A 21804-nucleotide genomic window follows, 5' to 3' on the forward strand; every position below is an offset into this window, starting at 1 on the left:
AGATAAATAAAATCAGTCAAAAACAAAATGGTTCAATAACTTATGTGATTTAATTTGATGTAATTTGAAAATTATACCATTGATGAAACAAGTAAACAATAAAAAACTAATCAAATAATAATAATTCATCAGTTGCAGTTGATGTAAATAAATTAGGATCACAGACAAACAAAACATATTAGATTATTAGTATACTGTATTACTTTATTGTGCTCAATAGACTCATGTAATGGGACAACAACTTAAACACTGTGGAGACTTAAAGCCATACAGTCATACATTTAACAAGTAAACACTTTCTAAAGATTGAATGTATGCCATAATACATCAAGGAATGGCAAAAATACAGCGTTGAAGATTTAAATTTCCTCTTTCACAATCAGTAACCCTGACCCATGCATAGCATTTCTCACGAAGAAAAATAATGTATTGCAGGTGATGAAATTTGTGGTGAACAAACATTAGGGTATATGGTTGTTGCTATTCAATGTTCTGGTTTGCAGAAAATTTAAACAATATAATAATATTGGACTGAGTGCAGTCACTAATGTTCTGTTTTGATAGACCCTTTTTCTGTTTATGTCAAAGCTTTAGCCGGAGACAAAACAAACCAAAAATTGGAGGTGGCCAATACAAACCAGCACAGAGAACACAAGGAGCTTAAAGGAATAGTACACCCAAAACATGATTAGCCTTCATTTTCTACTCACCCCCATGCTGAACAACACTCTGGAGTACTTTTTTGATATCTCAAATGCATCTGGAGATCTGGGAGGCTTCTTGCTGTCTGCTGACATTCAAATAATGGAGGTGTATGGCGCCCGAGGCAGAAAGGTCCATAAAAGTCCACAAAAAACGTGTCAATATTCCTCCATACTGCTCGTCCAATGTATTCCAAGTGTCCTGAGTGGGTAGCATCCAGAATTTACTCGAAACGAAGTCATTTAGAATGTTTTTAGAGCATAAACAGTAGTGTATAGGATTTCCTGAAAGCGCGCACATGCGCGTTCACGACGCTACGGAAGCCGGCAGACCAAATTAAGGTAAATTAAAGTACTATCTTTCATTCAGTTTCTGTCACAATCTTCTATACATCACCATATGACGACAGGGGTATATCCTTAGTATAATTGACCAAGTGTCACTTTTTGACTGAGAATGGGTTCTGTGGAGAGGCACATAAGATGGTGACAGCTCTGTTTGCAACAAACCAAATTTACACCGGTGAATGGTGTATTAATATTAGTAATGTCATTGCAGCAAAATGTATTTTATTGCTCAAATAAAAGACAATATTTGAAGGTATTAAATAAACAGTTTTTTGTTAAGTTTAATACTAAGTTTCCGATTTTGATCTGCACTGATTGAATATAAATGGTGCTTTCACAAAGGAGAAGGGTAGACCATTTGAATGTGCGGATCTAAACAGTAGTCTCTGGCACTACAGACACAAGCTTCTCAACTTGTAAGCAAATGTTAACACTGCAACACGGTCCCAAGACGAAACTGTCTCCCTGTTTGTGTTTTGGAATCAGATAGCAGAAAAGATTCTCAAGAATTTAAATCTGGACAGCAGAATGAAAAGTCTTGAATTACTTGTAAAGACGAGGCTACTCCTTACTTAAATCCTAAAACAGAGAACAAAAACGTTTTATCATTCTGCTTCAATTTATCTCTAGTTTTAATCTAAGGGTTGGGCCTGTTTTTCAGTGCTTAGTTCTGTTTCTCTCCTAGTCATAGCTAATAATAATAAGAATATAAATAATTGAACGTACCTGGAGAAATGTATCTCTGCATTTAACCAATCCCCTTGGGGAGAAGTGGGCTGCCACTGGGCGGCGCTTAGGAGCAGTGTTGGGTTAAGGGTCTTGCTCAGAGAGTCCAGTGTGCAGGCTGTGGGGATGGAACTGGTTACTTGCAACCTCCACAGAGCACGACCGCACTGCTCTAAACCACAAGGCCAACACTCCCTAGCTATGGGCTCAGCTTTAATTGTGATTAACTGTATGTGCTCCTTTTATCCCTTTTGGCAAGAAAACCAGCTGAGAGTTCATCTGTGAACATTTTCTTTCTTAGGCAGAACAACATGTGGAGCTAGTTGATCAATACCTTTTCTAACATAGAAAATATTTATAGATCATTGCTTCTATGTTCCTTTTGTATGTCTGCTTTTTGTGTGTCTACTTCTGTTTGATATAGAGACTATTCTGATTGCTACAGTCAGTGAAACTATGCAAGCAATTACCTTCTGTCACCACATGGGTGTTCATTCTCACTCACGCACACCCAATCAGTTACCCAGACACATGCCTCCTTAGGCTACTGTACAGTTGCTGCATATTTCTGAGAAGCTCGCCAATGTTCATGCTACAAGTGTTGTTGCTTTTGTCACTTCTTTGTTCCTTTGTCTTCCCTGTGTTCATTTGAGGTCCTAAAGGTTCCCCATCCTGATTGCCCACAAGAAACTGTTTCTTTTGTACAGACAAAGAAATTGGTTTTATAGTTTTGCTGTCTCACGTTTTCTCTTTCTCCTTTTCAGGTTCTTTTTCTTTGCTCTTTTTTTTCTTCCCTGACCCTCTGTCAGGTTCGTTATCATTGGACACATGTAAAGTTTGATAAGAAAAATAAATAAATTAAGCAGTTTTGTGTAAAGTGGGGTTACTTGCCCAAAATGCTTTCCTTGGAAAATCTGTTCAGTGTAGCATGATACTCAGATTTCAGTTCTGCTGCGATAATGCTGAACAGTACAAAAAAAAAGTCATATCTCACTTCTGTAAAGTTTTCCTGGATCTTTCTTAAGGCAGATGCAGGGTTTTGTCCCATATATCTGCTTTCACCTTATTTGCAGCTCCTAAAAAAGCATTCCTTAACCACCACAAACATTTTTACAGGCACGTTTCCTTTCTATCACTAGTGTCTCCTTAACAGCAATTGACTCACTAACCTTTCCTCTGCAGACCCCACCATTACTATCTTAACTTCATCAGGTTTTGTGGCTTTCAGTGCTTTAAAGTGTTGTTCCAAACTAGATTAAATATCTCTCTAGAGAAGACATAGTTTTGCTTCCCCTATTTGACAGACAGTGGTTTGTGAGTCACTAAAATCATATCCTTGATGTTTAACATCCAGACATTCCAAATCTGTTTCCCCCTACAAAAGCATTCCGATCTCCCTATACACATTTCCCATCCTCCGGGGTTGGATGAGAATGAAAGGACAGTAGCAAAGCTTTGTTTTTACAAGAATCCACGTCATAGTGACAGTTACATAATACAAATACCTCACTTCATATTTCAAGTTACTGAAGTTATCTGAAACATGTGACTGAGCTACATGCTTAACTAAAGTTTTGATAGACCTTGGAGGATGCACCTGCTGAAATTGAACACACCCTGTGACAGTGATTCTCAATCTGCATGTTCTCACTGCCAGGCACCTGACGTATATAACTGCATAATTAACATACTTCTGAAGGCTTTTATGGAAGACAGAAAGATATTTGCATCAGGCGTGCAGCACCAGGGAGCCATCTAAAATATGCAGTGCTATAATGCTTGAGGAACAGGTTTAAGAATTACTGGTTTAAGGCGTCACAGGTGTCTGCACATTTAGGAACTCCAAGACAGAAGTTCACCATATTGTACAAACAGGAAGTTTTTTAGATCTTAAAATGTTTAAGTGTATTTATAGGGCGACAGTGGCGTTGGATGTAGGAGTTTACCCTGAAATCGAAGGATTGACGGTTCAAGCCCTGGCATTTTCTGGATGGTGCTTTGCGTCATCACCGGAATCAAACCTTCCTTCATACCCATCCAAGCTGGACTAAAAGTCTGTCTTTTATTTTTTTGTTTTGCATACAGCTAATCAACACAAACCAAATAACAGCCTCTTTGGCAGCTAAAATAACTTTTTTATTTTTTTTTTTAAGAGACTTCCTAATCTTCTTGGTATACCTTATTAATTACTAAATAGATTTTTCTAAATGACAAAGTCAAAAAGACTTCTTTCTCCACTCCATTGTTCAACATTAACTGCAATTAAACTTTAGATAGATGTTCACTGCAGTTATGACTAATAAACTTTATTGGAAAAGGAATTGCAGTTTACAGTGTCAGCATCTAAAGCATTTACTTCTGCAGGAGGAGACAGCAGGTTAGTGACCACGTCTTTCTGGGAGAGGATGACAACGGACGTTTAAGTCACTAACTTGGTCTTATAGTTCAGCCCAAGCCCAGAAGGTGAGGTTGGTTTCAGCCGGTCGGCTGCTAACAAAATGCAGAAGTTGCATTAAATCCCAATTGATAAACTATTCACTTTTAAGAAAAAAAAAAAAAAAAAAACCTTTGTCAAAAGCCTGAATTTCAAAGGCGTAAAACATGATTTCACGTCTTCTGAATCTGTAAAAAAAGGCTGATCAGTTGTCACTAGTATATTAGCTGTTCACAAAAACATTAACATAAACCTGTGGCCTATTTGCCACAAGTTGACAAAAACCCCTGTGATTTTACCACTTCAACTCCACTCTATCAGGGCCTGCAATTAATTACCAAATTTTTACAGAGCAAATTACGAAAATTAGAGCATTAATTTGCTCATTTCTAGTGCGCCTAACAATGATGCTATGCCCCAACATAACAAAGGCAGAGAAATGGCTGTATTTTACAAACTAAACTATTTTTTTTATTTTTTTAAACTAAGCTCATCCTGCTGTCTTGATATAATTTCTACAACCTTCCTTAAGAAAGTTCTGCCGGTCATTGACCTGATTCTAATAGCAAGCTTATCCCTCTCGTCAGGTGTTTTCTCCCTGACTCTAAAAACAGCAGTTAACAACCCACTGCTAAAAAAAAACAAAAAAACCTGGATAAATCACAACTGGAATATTACAGACTAATCCCTCCCAGTCATCAGAAAGATTTTTGAAAAAACTATTTTTTTAAAGTTAAATAGCTTCTTGAGAATGACAAGCTGCTTTGTTATTATTTGAACCCTGCTTCCCAGATCAGCAACGCACTGCAGCTGACCTATTCAAACTGTTCTACATTAACCACACAAAGACAGATTATGGCAGAACCACAGTGCTGGTTCTACTGGACATCAGCAACAGAAGAATGGGGTCGTACTCTCAGAAACAGTACTGAACTGGTTTATCTCCTACCTAAAGGACAGGAGCTTCTTTGTGACAATAGGGGACTTATTTTTAGAGCAGAAAGGAGCCACATGTGATTTAACACCAAGGTTCAATCCAAGGACCTCTTCTATTTAATATCAAGTTGCTACCACTATTCCCCGGTTATACTGTAAGTAATATGATGAGTTATTATAATTTTATATCACATTTTCTCCAGGTGGCTCTAAACCTATCCAACCACTCAACAGATCCTTAGAACAAATTAAACCCAGAACTTTCTCTTGCTGACCAAAAACAAAACTGAAGTTTGGACCTCAATAGAAAAGCTCAAGAATCATAATACATCACAAGTTGTCAGAAGATTGTAATGTTTTTAATGTCATGTACAGGAGTTACTCAACAACACTGGTGCTCAATCTTCAGGTATTTGTATTTAGGCAAATCCGTAAATGCTCCATTCACCCCTTACATGTAAACGCTTATTATGAGGGAGGGACAACAAAATTAATATCAAGAAGGTAACTTCTGGTTAAAAGTTTTTATTTAGAAAGGTTTCGGGTCAAAACAAAAATAGAATATCAACAAAGGGGAAAGCTAAGCTCTCGACGAAACAACCAGCAATAAATAAAACACTAGTGGCTTAAATATTCATTAAAATAAAATCTCCAGAATAGTAACCCTAAAATATATTCAGAATACAACTTATATACACCCAGCACAGAAAGGATTAATTATTGCATACTCAACATATTAGTCTGGAAAGGACTGGACAGAGCCCAATTTCCAGTCAGGGACCAGAATGGTACTAACAGGGCTGGAGGAAACAGGTGAGAACCAATCAGATAACTACTGATGTGATAATAAAACATCTTTAAGAAAAAAAAGAAAAGAAAAAAAAACACTAATAAGCTGCTACAGCAGCCAGTTGTTGGAATGTTGGAAATATATAGTATGTAGTTAATTTGGGACATTTTAAAGAGCCTCATTAAAACAAGTTAGTCAAAAATCAAAGCTTTCATTTTTGACATGACATTATTAAGAAACTATCATAATCAGAGTTATTTCATTCTTACTCAGCTAAAGGTAATGAGGTACTCCGGGTAGGCCTGGTCATCATGGAAGATAACAAAGATGGAGGGGTTCTCCTGGTTATTTACCAAGCTGTCAAAGCAGTCAGTAGCTTCTGTTCCTCGACGAGGGAGGGTTTTCATTGAGGGATTACCAACTGTGTAGCGGCCAGTAAGAACACGAGCAACATAGAGACGTTTTAGGCCTGATGTGTCTGGGAGGGAGTAAGTGTTGGCTGAGTAATTTGCGTCGACAGCAAAGTATACCCCCTTTCCATAGAGAGTAGCTGTTAAAAAAAGCGGAATGTTAAAAAATCTACTTAAAGCCGATTGTGTTTTGTCATTTTACACGTCTTTATGATCAAAGGAAAAATCCTTATTTTTCAAGGCTTACCATGTTTTCCTGCATAACTTCTGTCAAATCGATCTCGTTCAATGGAGTTGCATGATGCCACAGATGTGCCATGGTAGAGGAACTTTTCACCCAGTTCTTCTTTTCCATTCTTAGAGAGTATACGGTACCGACAGATGGTAAAGGCATGCCACAGGTAGAGATTCTGTATTCGCTCAATCTGAGCCAAAAGACAAAAGTAACCATAAGTCATATTTTGTTTTTGTTGTCTTAGTTTTCTGATTTCTGTTGTGTGCGTGGCTATGTCTTTGTTACCTGGTGGGGACAATTTGTCAGATATATGTTACATTGCTGGGATTTAAAGAGAAATGTTCTCTTCTTCGGGTGACCTTTAGGTTTAGGACTAAAGTATAATTTTAGTTTCTGTTAGGTTTAGGGTTAGATAAGATGTTAGTAATGGCTAGGTATAGGGTAAGGGTTAAACCATGGAAATGAGAGATAAATTTATCTAAGTCAATAGCAAGTCCCCACAAGGATAGTATGACAAAACATGTGTGTTTATGTGTAACCAAACTTACTTTGTGGATGTTGTAGTTGTTAGCTTTACAGAAACCCACGGCCACTTCCTGATACTCAGGAGAATCAGGCTGTAACTCAACTTTCTTAAAGTCTTCTCCCTTCATTGGTTCCCAGTGTGCCGGTAATTCCAATGCCAAAGTTGAAGCCACACAACCTGGCTCAGAATCGGGCAATATTCCTGTTTGGTGTTCTGTTGATTGAGTCATTGAGATTCCCAAATACATTTCCAGTATTTTCTTCATTGGTCCTTTTCTGTCCCCTACAATAGGAGATATAAAATGCCGTGGATTGTGGAAACATTTTTAAAATTTCTTTTTAAATAGAAGCATCGTATCCCAAGTTCCCTAACCCGCTACTTGAATAGATTTTTTTACAAAGCATTATCTTTGCTCTTTTTTATACATCCATTTAGTTATTCAGTTGTTACAGCTTCTTCTCTCTCTTTTTTTTTTTTAAAGAAGTTTAGAACCACCAGGACTCTTTCTTAACCTGACCTCCCATTTAAACTGAACAATTAATAAATGACAAGAGGGCTATCCAAATCATGTAAGTATCTGGTGTGCAGGAGGGTTGAACATTCAACAATATTTTATGAATTGAGAGTGAGACTACCCTGATATTTCACACAGCAAAGCTTGACACCTTTTTGGGCAAAGATGGAGTCCCATACAGGGCTGAAATCTGAAGGGAAGCCTCAATAATTTAAGTCTGGACTATACACTTAGACTTGGTATAGATGTTCCATAATTCACATCCATGCTCAAGACTGTGGCCGACTCTTGGCCAACATAATTCAAACCTTAAAAACTGTGTTTCTACTGATCCTTTGTGTCAGACACTCAGATGAAGAGCGACGCAGCATTAGTGTTTCTAAAATTGGACAAGGAAGTTTAGGGGTTTCTTTGGGATGAATTATCAATCACAATTTCAATAGTTGGGAGCTGATGAATAGATAGACGTTTCTTTCTTTTAAATTCATAGCAAAGCACTGTAAATAACCTTTTCAAATCAATATTGTGACACATACAATGACCTAATTTTGTGATTCAAGGATACTTTGTAATTCTATCATTGCTGATTTTTTATGCTGTACTTATAACCTGATAGGAAGTTAAATTCATATCAAAATTATTTACTAAAGAAAAAGTAAAGCAAACCTTTTAGACTGAAGCAGCTTTGAACATCCTGTAGACAGCGACTCTCCAGCTCTGATCTGTCGAACAACACAACATCACATTATCAAAAAATGCATAATTATTAGCAGGACATCACAGTATGATGGCTAACCTGAAAGCCTGATAGACGGGTTGTTGCAGGATGACAATGCGGATCAGTGAGAGAGAATTAGGATTTATGTCCCTAATAGCTGAAGCCATACCATCCAGCATTGCTTTACAAGATTCCACAAAGTCCATACCAGCCTGTCCTGGAGGCATGAAAAGACAGATATAAATTCAAATGCTAAAGTAATTTTTTATAACATGATACAAATTGGTCTCATTGTTTGTTTGTCTTTTTGCCTGATAATGCTACATGCATGCTCTATAAAGTTATTATTAAGTTAAACCCTAATGTTTTTTTTTTATTGTTTTCACCGTACAAATTAACTACTATAAGCAAGTAAGGATTTAATAAAACCGACTGATTAAACCAATCACACAAACCTGTATTGATAGCTGGGAAAGCCACTGAGCTGAATCCTTTGCCTTCACAGAGCTTAAGGATCTTTTGGCAAGTGTTGCGGATCCTCCGAGTTTGACGCTTGAACCTGGCATGAATTATTTCTTTGCACCCAAGCTTACCAGCTGCTGTTGTGCAAATCAAGTCTTCTGGAATACCCACTAAAAACAAATAAGAGAGACTAACTTAGTATATACATGAACATTGTTGCGGCTGCAGTGGGTCTCTGTATTTTTCCTTGTAGAGTTCAGGAGACAAGCCCTCTGCAGGTGTTATGTTTGTCCTGATTTGTGCTCTGATACTTTAAAGCTCCTATGCTTTTTTCCTCTCCCTCCTCAGAACCCCATTTCGCCCTAGGTTTATATCTTAGGGTTTGGTTTTGTTAGGTTTGTTTTTCATTTTCTTAATTCTTCTTTTTTTTTCATTTGCTTAATTCTGGTAATTTTTTTGTTTTGGCATTAGTCTATTTCGGTTTCTCATTTCAGGTACTCTTTTTCAGGTTTTATTATTTTAATATAATTTTATAAATTAAATTTTCATTTAATCCTTGTGTGGTCTCCTTTAATGTTACCCTGCTAAACAAGCCCGTTGGACCTAACTATATCTGTCTGTCTGTCTGTCTGTCTGTCTGTCTGTCTGTCTGTCTGTCTGTCTGTCTGTCTGTCTGTCTGTCTGTCTGTCTGTCTGTCTGTCTGTCTGTCTGTCTGTCTGTCTGTCTGTCTATCTATCTATCTATCTATCTATCTATCTATCTATCTATCTATCCATATATATATACATGTGTGTGTCAAAAATTACTATTTTAAAAGTAGAAGTGGGCTTTTTCTGTAAGTTATTATCTATTAAGTGGATACAAAGTCTGAAGTTGATTTGTCGTTGCATTTAGAAGATGTTGGTGTTACAGAAAACATGAGGTTGAGAGAGCTCTACAAAAGGAAGAAAAACAAACAAATAATCTCAAAGTTTGGAGTGACTAAATTTACAACCCGAAAAAGAATAAAAAAAGCTGATTTTCTCAATAATGCTAAAGGTCCTTGATTTCCAAAGAAGATAACAGAATTTCCATGTTGAAGAGAAACTTGTTCACAAGAGCCAACTAAGAGAACAACCCTCTACAGGGAGTAGGCTGATCTAAGTCTACCATTGAAAGAATACTGCTTAGAGGCACATATCGAGGATTCAATACAATATGCAAGCCTCTTCTAAAATTCATTAGAAATTTCAGATTGGACATTACAAAAAAAAAAAAAAAAAAAAAAAAAAAACTCTGCAAAAGCCAGGACAGTTCTGAGAAACGAATCCTCCTTTGGATAGATAACAACAAGACAAACCTCTACCAGAATAATGGCCAAAGAAAGCATGGAGAAGCCATGGAAAAGCTCATGGACCGAAGTATAATATTATTCCCTTACTATGGTTTCAACCAATATAAAATTCTGTTTAAATTTAGAATACAAATTGTATTTTTAATTTTAGTCAATTAATTTGTCTAAAATGTAGGAATTTACTTAAAAAACATTTTATTTTCATGATATTTTAATGTATCTTGTTGTTTTACCCACTAGGATAAAGCTGGAACTTTGCACTGCAACTGCATTAAAGCATTTTCATTTTTATTCACTTAAAATTAGAAGGTTTTTAATATACATAACCAAAACTGAAAGAAATTATTACAAAGATGCATAGGCTATAAACATCTTATAAATACATATTTCTGATATTTTCGTGGAATATTTACCTTGTGTCAATTCAGCATGGACAGCTGGGCCTGCTGCTGTCAGAATGGCTTTGGAGACACCTTTGGAGTTTAGAGAACAATAGACCAAATAAAAATGTTATTAAAATACACCGCTAGAACCATTTTTATTTTTCGATGTGTATTGGCCAGCATTCAAATATTACCAAACCATAAGTTTTCAAAGTTGGTTGTGTTGACAATAACGTCTGTTCTTTCATTTACAATGTCGCCGCAGAGGATCTGAAGTTTGACTCCACCCATCATGGCTGTCATCTCATCTTTAGTTAAAGACACACACTGGTAAAAGGAACCTGCACAGGTGGAAGCAAAACAAAAAAAAAAGCTTAAATTTCCTTATTATTTGCACATAATATTAGCTTAATTCAGCTGGTTTGGTGTGGTTTTCTATCTTCTTGGTTTTGTGGTTTAATTTAACATAGCATCTCCAATTTCCAAAATATATTTGAATTTGTAGTTCTAAAGTATAGCTGGAAACATTAAGATCTAAATCATTGAATGCAAAACTCTCTATAGAAAGATCACAATAGGAAATAGTATAGATTACATGACAATATCGGTTGTATGTGATATTAATTCCTAGCATGTTTATGCATATGTTTTATTTAGCAAACACCTGTATGTTTTATTTTTTTTGTCTGATGTAGTAGCTTGATCTTATATGTTTTGTTTTTATCAGCTGTAAGTGGAAGACAATTACATAAAAATAAAGAATTAAAAAATCTATTATATACTAGTTAACTGTACTGCTATATTCTCACTACAACGGAGTACTATTGCCAGGCTAGAGATTTTTTTTTTAATATGAGAATTAAGTTGCAACATTCTGAGAATGAAGTCACAATAATATGAGAACAAAGTTGTAATATAAAAAAAGTATAAAATCATGACATTATGAGGACAAAGTGGTAGATTTATGGGAATAAAGTCATACAGTTACGAGAATAAAGTTGTACATTTACTAGAATAAAGTCATCATACCACAACCCGTTTCAGAAAGAAAGTTGGAGTTCCGACCAGCATATGATGGCCGACCAACTCCACCAATCAGCAACCTGACATACGGCCCAATTTGATCCTGCTTTGCTAAAAGATTTCCTTAATTTTTAAACCGATGCGAAGGTATAACTTCACATGATGCTCGACATTCCTGATTAGAAGTGCTTCTTGTAAATACAACTTTATTCTCATAATATTAGGATTTCATTCTGGTAATGTTACGATTTCCATCCATCCATCCATTTTCCTTCACGCCTATCCCTAGCAAAGTGAGAGGTTTTTGTCACTACCCAATCTGTCCCGGAAGCACGACCTGCATGCGTGCACAGATATACATCCAGGTGTCCAAAAATAACGTAATTATGGTAATCAAATTACTTATTTCTATCCTTAACTCTCTAAGGGATGCTAATACACATATTTAAAAAAAATGTTTTAGGACTTTGGTGAGACAATTTTGATGCTTTTTACATTTACTTGGTTAAACTGCTTCTCTGATGTCATCATTGAACATGCTCAGAGCAGTCCGGCAAAATATGATTAAACCATGTTTATCTGCAATTTATTTGTGTCTTTCTTTAGATTCACTATATACCATAATGCTAAAACAGAAAGAAAACCTAAAACTCAAAAAGACTAGATTTATTTTTAAATCCAAAGCCGAAAATTTAGCTCCCGGAAGTAGCGTAGGATCCCATTTCCAGTGCTTATCAGGCAGAGATGACTGATAAAACAGAAATGATTTTAAATTATTATTTAAATTATTTATACACCTACGATTTTTGGGGAGGGAAAGGTCATTTAGGTCTTTTTAAGAAAATAAAATCGATGGCCAACCCGGATGTAAATCTGCATGCGCATGCGCAAATGAGCTGTTGGCCCAGGATGGATCGTGCTTCTGGGAGGGATCGGGTAGTGACAGTGCTGTTGCCTATCTCCAGCTATCTATGGGCAAGAGGCGGGGTACATCCAGGACAGGTCGCCAGCACATCACAAGGAAATATTTTACAACTTTATTCTCCTTATTTTATTAGTTTCTCGTTGCAACTATTCCTGTAATGTAATATTTATGTTTAAATCCAAACCTGAAAAATTTTAATCCGTTATGACAGGCTTATCATAATATTGCGACTTTATTCTCGAATTAAAAAGAAACAAAAAAAAAAACCACATCTCTAGCCTGGCCCTAATACTACATTGTACACTCACTGTATGTTGATGGTGTAAAAGTAATTTTTTTTTTTTTTGATTTGAAAAGTGTGAATTGTTCTGCTTCCATGCCAGTGTCTGTAGTTTCTAGTGCTTTAAGTCATATGTATGTTAAAGACAATACAAATAGATCACTACTCAAGTAAGAATTGTAGGTAAGACAAAAGTTCATTTTAAATTTTATTGGTTTCTGACTCCTGCAAACTATTGGTTTCACAACAGGGTGCCATTAATGAAGCCAGAAAGCTGAAAGTTACCAACCTGTTTGGAAGAGGGAAATCACAAGCTTACAAACTGAAGAATATAATTTACGGTTGTAACACTTTAAAGGTTGCCACTTCAGAATTCTGCTAGGACAATTTTTATAGAAACACCAGAAAAAAAACTTTACTTAGATAGCTCTAAGTTCTTAAAGCACATCTTAAGGCATAAGAGAGTCTCCCTCAGTTAAGATGCAGTTAAAAAAGCCCCTCTAGTTTACCGGACAGAGGCCAGTTCAAGTCCAATCACATAAAAAAAAACACTTACTGAATGTCATTAAAATATAGCCACACAACCAGGAGAGTGCTCTAAGATGAGAGATAGTTAACATAAAAAATAAAACTATTTGTAATATCCTTTATGGAATCTACAAGCAGTTGCAAAGGAAAACTATTTGCATGAGGAAAAGAGATGTGTAAGTCTTATTTAACACAAATTTTAGAATTCACTAACTACTTAAAGCCTGCAAAAAGCTGTTTGTCTTATTCATTTAAAAGAAACAAGTTAAAGACGGTCGAAGAAAATAGTGTAATGATGAAAGAACCTTGGGTCTAAGGGAGCCTCTCCTCTAAAACTGTCCACAACCCCTTTCACCTAGACACTTCATAGCCTTGTAAGAAAAATGAGCACTCATAAATCAATATTAGAGTCATAATTAGAAGGGATATGATAGTAAATAATTTTTTCGACCACAACATTCATCACTACATAATTTCGTCTGCCTTTGAAAATGATTTGCCTAAATTAAAGCCAATTGATGAGCTGCTTTGAAGCAATTCACAAACACACACACACACTTCCCACTGCATCTTTTTTTTTTTTGAAAAATACACAGAAAAGGAGAGAAGGTAATTAATCCTAACTTGTTTTGAAAAGAGTGCATGCATGCATTATCATCATTTCACCATTATTGGTCAAATAAAACCCTGCATAGATAAGGTTTGGTAAAAGTACCTTGATCCGGAATAATATTGTTAATGAACCCTCTTTGAAGCAATATCCCCTGAGCAGACCAAAATGCCTGTAAAGGAAAAGCAAAAACCATTATTACACTTATAAAAACTAAATGTGGTGTAAACATTCAATTTAAAACAAAAGTAGTAATATATCTCTAACCTGACTTGATTCTTTGTCCTTTGGGTGAATAATGACTCGAACAAGGAAGCCTGATCTGCTGATCTGGTTTTGTCCATATATACCAACTTCCTCAAGAAGAATTAAGGAAGTTATTTTGGGTGGAAAACGCAATAAAACACCAGTTCCAAGCACTGGAAGAGTGACTGAACTGTAGCCTCTGACATTACATATGGCAAAAATCCTTTTGATTCCCTGTCTAAGTGCCTGTCAGAAGCAAAGGAGGTTTTCAGTTAAGAAGAAGTTGAAGTTAAGTCTAAATTTGGGTGAAGAAAAAGTTTTAAACATATTCTACCTGGACTGCTGATCCATTTTGGTTATCATCCCAGCAGAGTAAGTTGAGGAAAATTACTGCTTTACATTTAAGACCAGGTAACCCTTCAACCACAACTGTTTCACTTGGAAGAGTTGCTTCTCCCGCTTCCTGGTAAAACTTAACTTCCAACTGACCACCAGTGACATTGTTTAAAATTTTTCCAATGCGAGTAGAGGCAGGATCATGGCCAACCATCGGTGATACAATGGCATCCACCTGGAGACAAAAAAGAAATATTAAAGAAATAAAAAAAAAATTTTTTTTTGCTAAATTTGGAAGAGAATAAATGATATCATATTTAAACTAACACATCTGAAATATTTTGAAATAATTATATGGTTGTTTGTTTATACAGCTTTGACATGCAGAGTTTTTCACCTGCACATTCTCAATGGTTCCTAAACCAATCTCTACTCGAACACCAGCTCCAGCAGATGGCTCACTCATTGCTTCTTGGCCAGAAACATCCATCTGAAATACAAAATCCTCATGATTACTTTACAGGGACTCCTGTGATATGGTAATTACTTGCCAGCGGCCAAAATAATTTTTACCTGCGAGTTTGGTCTGGCCTCAATCAATGCCCCAGGCCCTAGAACTGGTGGGCCAGAATGTCTGGATGCAAAGCTAGCCGGGTTTTGAGGGCATGACGACAAACCTGCATGATGCTGCACAAAGCATAACAAGGAAGATGGCAACAACTATTCAACAGTTCTCGTTTGACTCAGCTTTGGAATCAGTTTTGGTAGGATTAGACTTGGGGTTTTCATTGAAACGTGAGCAGGAAGAGGCTCTAAACTCAATCATTTTTAAGAAGGACGTATTCGCCGTTTTATTGACAGGCTGTTTGTTTACACTCTCCAGCCAGCTTTCTGTCGTGCAGCCAGTTGCGCTCATTGGTCAGAGCATTGGCCAATAGGCACAGACAGTGGTTTAAAAGACAATGGGTTGTTTTCATCAACAATCTTCCGATGTCTCAATCATCGGGGCCAGACTAAATTTCACATTTAATCTCACATTTAGTCTGGTTTATCAAGCTACCTCAGCCTGGCATCCGAGTGGAAAGAATTTCCCACAGAATGCAACTAGGAACATTTTTAACTACATGAACAGCCTCGTGCAGAAAAACAGCTACTAATCTGATGTAGGAGAGAGGTAGGGAACCCACTTGTATTAGCTATGTAGAGGCTGGTGACCACCATGCCTAGGCTGATGGCTCACTGGATTGCCTACTTCTTCTGCTGTCTGTTAGCACAGACAGCAGCCGGAATTAGGTGTTAGCATAGCAAAAACCTGCATAAGCTGTAGATAGGCAGGGGGTAGCATTAAATAGTAGGTTTCGGCTGGTCATTCATTGTCATAGACACATCAAGCTATGTCAGACGTCTTTAACCCACTTAAAAATATACAGTTGTCATACTCTTTTAAACCTAGATAATAATATTCTAGACTATCCAGCCATCCATTTTCTCACACGCTTTATCCCAAGCGGGGGTCGCGAGGGGTGCTGGTGCCTATATCCAGCTTTCTATAGGTGAGAGGCAAAACAGAGACAAACAGGACAAACAACCATGCACACACACACACACACACACACACACACACACACACACACACACACACACACACACACACTTTCACATCTAAGGATAATTTCGAGAAGCCAATTAACCTAACAGTAATGTATTTCTAGGCTAGTTGGGAATATATTAAGCCCAGCTTGGAAATTGTTAAACCTTAATTTCATTTTATTTCACATATAAAAATAAAAAGTGACTATACCCCCTATCACCATACTCAACAGCCCTTTTTCTAATGTGATTACATCTTACATGTTTTGGACATCACTATATCCTGCACCTGATATGGGAGCCCCACACTGACAGCATCAATAAAATGGCCTAGCAGAGGATGTACTTTTTGCACCAATTCCTTCAATAAAAATCTATACATTTTGAGAGCCAGAAAACTGGCAGGAAAAAAAAAAATCCTACAGACCCATCTCACCCTGGTCAAAGATTCTTCTTACTACTCCGCTCAGCTAGGGGCTACAGAGCCCCGTAAGCTAAAAGCAACACAATCAGGAACCGTTTCTTCCTGCAAGTGAAAACTCTAATGAACATCTGACTGGGTCTGATATTACTCCTCTGCAAACTCAAAGAATGTGCTGTCCGCTTACAAAAGAAAACATGTTGGGATGTGAAGAGAGACAGAGAGGTCAAATCAGAGGAACAAGATAAACTCACAGAAATGAAACACAATTGTGGTGAGTCTAGTGTGTAGTTTAAGTCATCTAGCTTAAAGTGGGGCGACAGTGGCGTTGGATGTAGGAGTTTGCCCTAAAATCGAAGGGTTGATGGTTCAACCAGACTCCGACTTTCAGTGTCGTTGTGTCCTTAGGCAAGACATGGTGGTCCCGGATGTGCCAGTGTATGGCAGCCCTACTTCTGTTAGTGAGCCCAAGGGCAGCTGTGGCTACAATGTAGCTTGCCGCCGTGAGTGTGTGCATAAATGGGTGAATGAATGTAGTGTAAAGCACTTTGGTCAAGTCTCCTCACTTGAATAAAGGTGCTATATAAGTACATGCCATTTACGTCTCAACATGCAGTTTTAACTTTGCAAGTTACTACCGTACAAAAAAATCTTGTTTGCTGCACGAGAACATGAAGCATATTTGTATAAGCCTGCTTCAAAAGGAAAACAACTTTCTGGGGGATACAAAAGTAGGGGAGGAAAGGTAGTAGAATTCCAGAAAAAGTTATAAAAGAGAGTTCAAGGCTTTATACAGTAGCCCAATGAAGCCGTGTTTTTGTTTTGAAAACATGCAAATTGAAACGGAGAAGAGAAAGCTGGTAGAAGAGAACATAAAACAGGACAGTCTTTTGTCTGGTCTTTTAAAGGTCTAACACGTTTTATTGGTCAAAAATACATATATTTAGATTGACTGGCAAATGAACTGATTCTTTTCAGATCGCCTTTCTTTTATAAAGAAATATGAGTAATGTGGAAAAACAATTATCCTGTTTTATTATAAATTTAAAAAATTAATTTTAATACATTACATAAAGATTTGCTCTTCTTAAAAAAACTAGATAGATATGTGCAACAGTTATGCTGACAAAAATGAATAAAAATAATACTTGCTACATCGAACATACCAGCTTATTGTGACAATGACAACTCAATATGTCGTTGCGTTTTAACTCTGCTTTCAATAACATGCATGCCAAGGCAGACAAAAAAAACTGTAAAAAAAAATATTGGCCTAAGCAAACGAGGAAAACTATTTTTCCTTCTATCATTTGAAGCCACAAGTTGCTTCAAATTGACTTTTTGTCTAGTAACTCAAGTTCATCCTAAAGAACATGACAGAGGCCAATTTGATAAGTTCTGCATCATTGTTGAAAAGGAGCCAAATTTGAGCCTGTGGATTGCACTGAAATTCTCACTGCCTCAGAGGATGAAACAGGGACCATCAAAAGCATCAGAAATCACTGGGGTCTGTTTAAACAAGCAGGTTAAAACAAACTGAAATCCTTTGCTCTGAATTGATCTAGCAAAAGTTTGGAAACTGGGTTTTCAGTTTCATAAAACTGCTGTGAGTTAGTTTAACTATCTCTAAGTAGGTCCACTCAGAAGAGAAGATGTGACGAAAGGCAACAGAAAGTGCCGATTTCCCCCCACTGGAACTAGAGATTGTAATGCAGAAGTTTTAGTAAAAATGGATAATGTGTTTAAAAGACAGAGAGACAGAGCCACAGCTGCAAAGGAAATGAAGATGGTGAAGGAGAAGATTGCTGCTCAAGTTAATACAAACGTTTACATGTAGTCTGGTACAGTATGGCAGGCCATTTTTACATTTATTAAAAGGCCTCTCCTCTCTGTTTTTCTATTTTTAGATCACTAGAATAGCGCTATCCCCAGTCAAAATGACATTCCTAGATGGAAATGTGATAACATGTTTTCTAAATTGAAAATTTGTAACAAAAACTGAATTTTACAAAGTAAAAACAAAAATTTTATTTATAAAAACGAAGTTTTATACATCTACTGATTTTAGACATTTTAAGTGGCTGTTTTGACATTTACAAGTATAAGCTTGACTGAATGTGTATTTATGATATCTGAAATACATTCTTCATAATCAAAATTATACAAATGATGACCAGGAAAAATAGGAATATGGACATGTGAAATCTTCTTAATACTTAGCAGAGGCTTCCTTAATCAAAGTCAGAAAACACCACCACAAGCATGCTTATCAGATGTGTATCCTACAGTTGCAGCTGCTGGTTAATCAATCCAAAACATAAAGAAACTAACGAAACATTAACAAGATTAAAATGGTGCAATCACAGTTGGATTTTGTCATTTATTTTCAATGTTGTCTGTTCAATGGATGATTATAGCTGCTGTGAAGTGCTTAGAAAAATACAAAATGGCAAGAGGTTAGAGCAAGACGGCTGTTCTTTTGTTTGAATAATATTTTTTTTCTTTTCATGAGTCATGAGAAAATTCTTCCCTTTGTCTAGCCACTGTCACTCAAAAATCTCAGTGTGTTCTGCCAATCAGCATCAAGCAGCTACCCCTGCTCCATAGATTACATAAGAAGCCCAACAGGAAGTGATGGGGTTTTCCATGCTATCAAACATGGTCCCTATTTTATAACTTGTTGCTTCAAAGAACAGAGGCTCAAACCTTAGTGGAAATTTTGCACAGAGACTGACAGGCAGCGTCGTCCTGCTTCAGAGCAAAAGGGAGACTGCATCTAAGAGCGGGCTAGACAGCTGATTAATGTGCAAAATATTCATGAAATTTTGCGCATTTTAGCCACATTTAATTCAGTTTAAAGACCACTTTTAAGGAGTTTAACCATCCATATGTAAACAATTATTTTAGGAAAATTACAGAGGAGGCTTAGCCTCCCTAGTATTCAATGAGAAATCACCGCTTGTATACTAATACATATTATACTATGTTATATGTAAAATGGCTTTTTACATAACATACTATTATGTTATGTAGAGCATAATATGCGCATAGTATACACTGTTTTCTTTTTAGTTTATTTACATTTTTACTGTTTTGAAAGTAAAAATGAATGTTTTGAATTTTATTGCTTTTTAGATTTTCTACAGTATGTTTAAGTTATATTTCATATTACCATGATTCATTTTGATTGCTGTGTTTTCTGAATCACCCTTGTTCCTAAAGCCTTACAAGCTGGAAAGCTGTCACTGTTATGTCTTTTTTTAGCCAAAATATTTACTTAGTAAATGTTTATCTCTTTGACATTAAATAGATGTGTTACAGTTTTATTTAATGTAAAATTGTAATTACCTATTTCTTAATGGAATTTGCCCATTGTTTCTGAAGACAAATACAGTTTATTTAAAATTTTCAACTTACCTCAGACAAACTTGTGAACATGCTTAGATCGCTACCTTGTTGACCTGAAAATTAAGCAAAAATTCTCACTTTATAAATTTTTTTTTTATTTTGTTATTTTTACTTTTTTTTACACTTTTCTAAGGTTTACATTGTGTGACACTTTTTCTATAAACTTTTGCTGGTGGCTGCTATTCTAAATGTAAGCAAAATGTGTGTCTGACGTGTTTGCACGCTATACTCTCTTTAGAAATCCCACAGCAAACATTAAGAGATGGAATGAAGGATAAGCTGTGAGATGTTAACGTTGTGTGCTATGGAATGAACAGTTAAACAGCAGGTTATGTAACATTTTCTGGTCAACATATAGATAAGTCTTAAAACTTTTATGAAAAAAAGACAAAAAGAAAAAAATGCAGTCATTTTTGTATGCAAGGTATGGCATTCTTTTTAATCTTCTGACAGCTAGAACATGTTACTTTGAGTTTCTACTTTTAAAAAAGTTGAAGAGCAAAACATCTAGTGAACCTGTGTGATGTAGTGATCAGTAAATTAATAGAGTAAGATACAGGATTATAAATTAATATTCTTAATGAGACTTTAAGCTTTACCTTAAAATATAAGTGAAATTTGTTAGGCCTATTTTCTTTTTCTTTTTTGGGAATCTGGAAAGTTGTAAAAAAAATAAAATAATAATAATAATAATATAATAATAACATTAAATCACAGCTCCAATTTATGATTGGCCTATTAGACACCGGTTTCACCGGGTGTGTACTTTCTCGGAGGAGCTACTCAAAAATGAAAGTGAAACTAACTGGATAGAAACTTTATAAACATTAAAAGAAATAAATGATAGTATACTGAAATTTGTGGCAAATCAACCCAGTGACTATCAAAACAAGTATTTATCTAAACTTAATAAAGGACATCTAGTTGAATTTAAGAGATATGATTCGGTTTCTTACCTTTTCTCTTCTTAAAAGCAAAGCAATAAACCTCTCTCCTAAGTCAGTCTCTGAAACTCTCTTCTCGGGTCACTCCTTAAATTAAGGTTGAAAACTCTTTGGATCCTCTTTTTTAGTCTTTGGTTCAGGTCGGAGAAAGCTCACCTTACCCTAACATGAAAATTATTAGAAATGTCAAAGCCTAGCGCGCAGCTGGCTTCAGGAGAGTTTGCTCATTTGCGCCACCTGTTGGTCAGGTATCGGCAGAAGGAAAAGCTTTTTTTATCATTCAAATTTTGAAAAAGTCTTTTGAAAAGGCCTCAGAGTTAAATAAGTAAGGTCTCCTGAAGAACTAAAGCTAAAGAAACAAGATGCTGCCAGATTTTTTCTTTTTCTTTTCTTTTTTTTTTAATTCAGGAGAAATATTAAGAGATTTTGTTTTGCTTACACGCAAGTGTGGTGATTGTTTAAAGTCTGAAAAATGCAGTTTGTTTTAAACAGTTTTATAGATACAGTAGATGCTTGAAATAAGCAGAAAGGTTGCACATTGGTTATCAAGCTATTTACAGAGCTATCATTTAGTAATGATAATTAATATTACATTAATGGTAACTCTGTGGTGATCCTTCTAAACAAATAAATAAACAAATTAGTGAATAAAATTATCTTTGTCAGAGACCATAGTGGAATTTTGGAATTTGTGTCTTACATTTTGCTTTGTTTTTCCGCTCCATTTCGTTGTGTTGAATAAAAATATGTAAGTTTAAGTAGATGCAATGTACTATCAGAGGATCTTTGTTAAGTCTATAATGGCTAAAAAAAAAAAAAAAAAAAGAGAGAAAATAGAAAGTCACCCATTAGCTATAACTTTTCTAAAAACCATTAAAATATACATTTTGACTGCCGAATTTATGGTATCAGAAATCAATATATTCTTTTATGTAAGCACATCATTTTTCACCACTAACTGTCAATTTCCTAATTA

At 35.9% G+C, this 21804-nt stretch overlaps 1 protein-coding gene across 1 annotated transcript; it reads right to left on the reverse strand.

Annotated features, from left to right (window-relative positions):
* Positions 1–5733: 5733 nt before the first annotated feature.
* Positions 5734–21013, reverse strand: LOC119779445 (protein mono-ADP-ribosyltransferase PARP15-like). The gene is made up of 15 exons (XM_038279096.1): positions 20841–21013; positions 19894–19937; positions 15039–15152; positions 14863–14955; positions 14464–14700; positions 14151–14375; positions 13989–14055; positions 10712–10858; positions 10548–10607; positions 8794–8970; positions 8417–8555; positions 8287–8342; positions 7129–7388; positions 6593–6770; positions 5734–6485 (listed from the first exon to the last, which is right to left on the reverse strand). The coding sequence occupies exons 2-15, from the start codon at positions 19912–19914 to the stop codon at positions 6205–6207; spliced, it is 2055 nt and encodes a 684-aa protein (XP_038135024.1). The 5' UTR covers positions 19915–19937; positions 20841–21013; the 3' UTR covers positions 5734–6204.
* Between the last annotated feature and the right edge of the window lie 791 nt (positions 21014–21804).

The sequence above is a fragment of the Cyprinodon tularosa genome, unplaced genomic scaffold (assembly GCF_016077235.1).
Source record: "Cyprinodon tularosa strain WSP-4 unplaced genomic scaffold, ASM1607723v1 ctg1478, whole genome shotgun sequence".
Classification (NCBI taxonomy): domain Eukaryota; kingdom Metazoa; phylum Chordata; class Actinopteri; order Cyprinodontiformes; family Cyprinodontidae; genus Cyprinodon; species Cyprinodon tularosa.

What these genes read in the sequence shown, in the direction of transcription:
- LOC119779445 (XM_038279096.1), bottom strand. Translation starts at nt 19,914, where the DNA reads ATGTTCACAAGTTTGTCTGAG. An exon ending in AGGCCAGACCAAACTCGCAG is followed by an intron (nt 14,956 to 15,038) that starts GTAAAAATTATT and finishes TTTGTATTTCAG; the next exon opens with ATGGATGTTTCTGGCCAAGA. An exon ending in AGGACAAAGAATCAAGTCAG is followed by an intron (nt 14,056 to 14,150) that starts GTTAGAGATATA and finishes TTTCCTTTACAG; the next exon opens with GCATTTTGGTCTGCTCAGGG.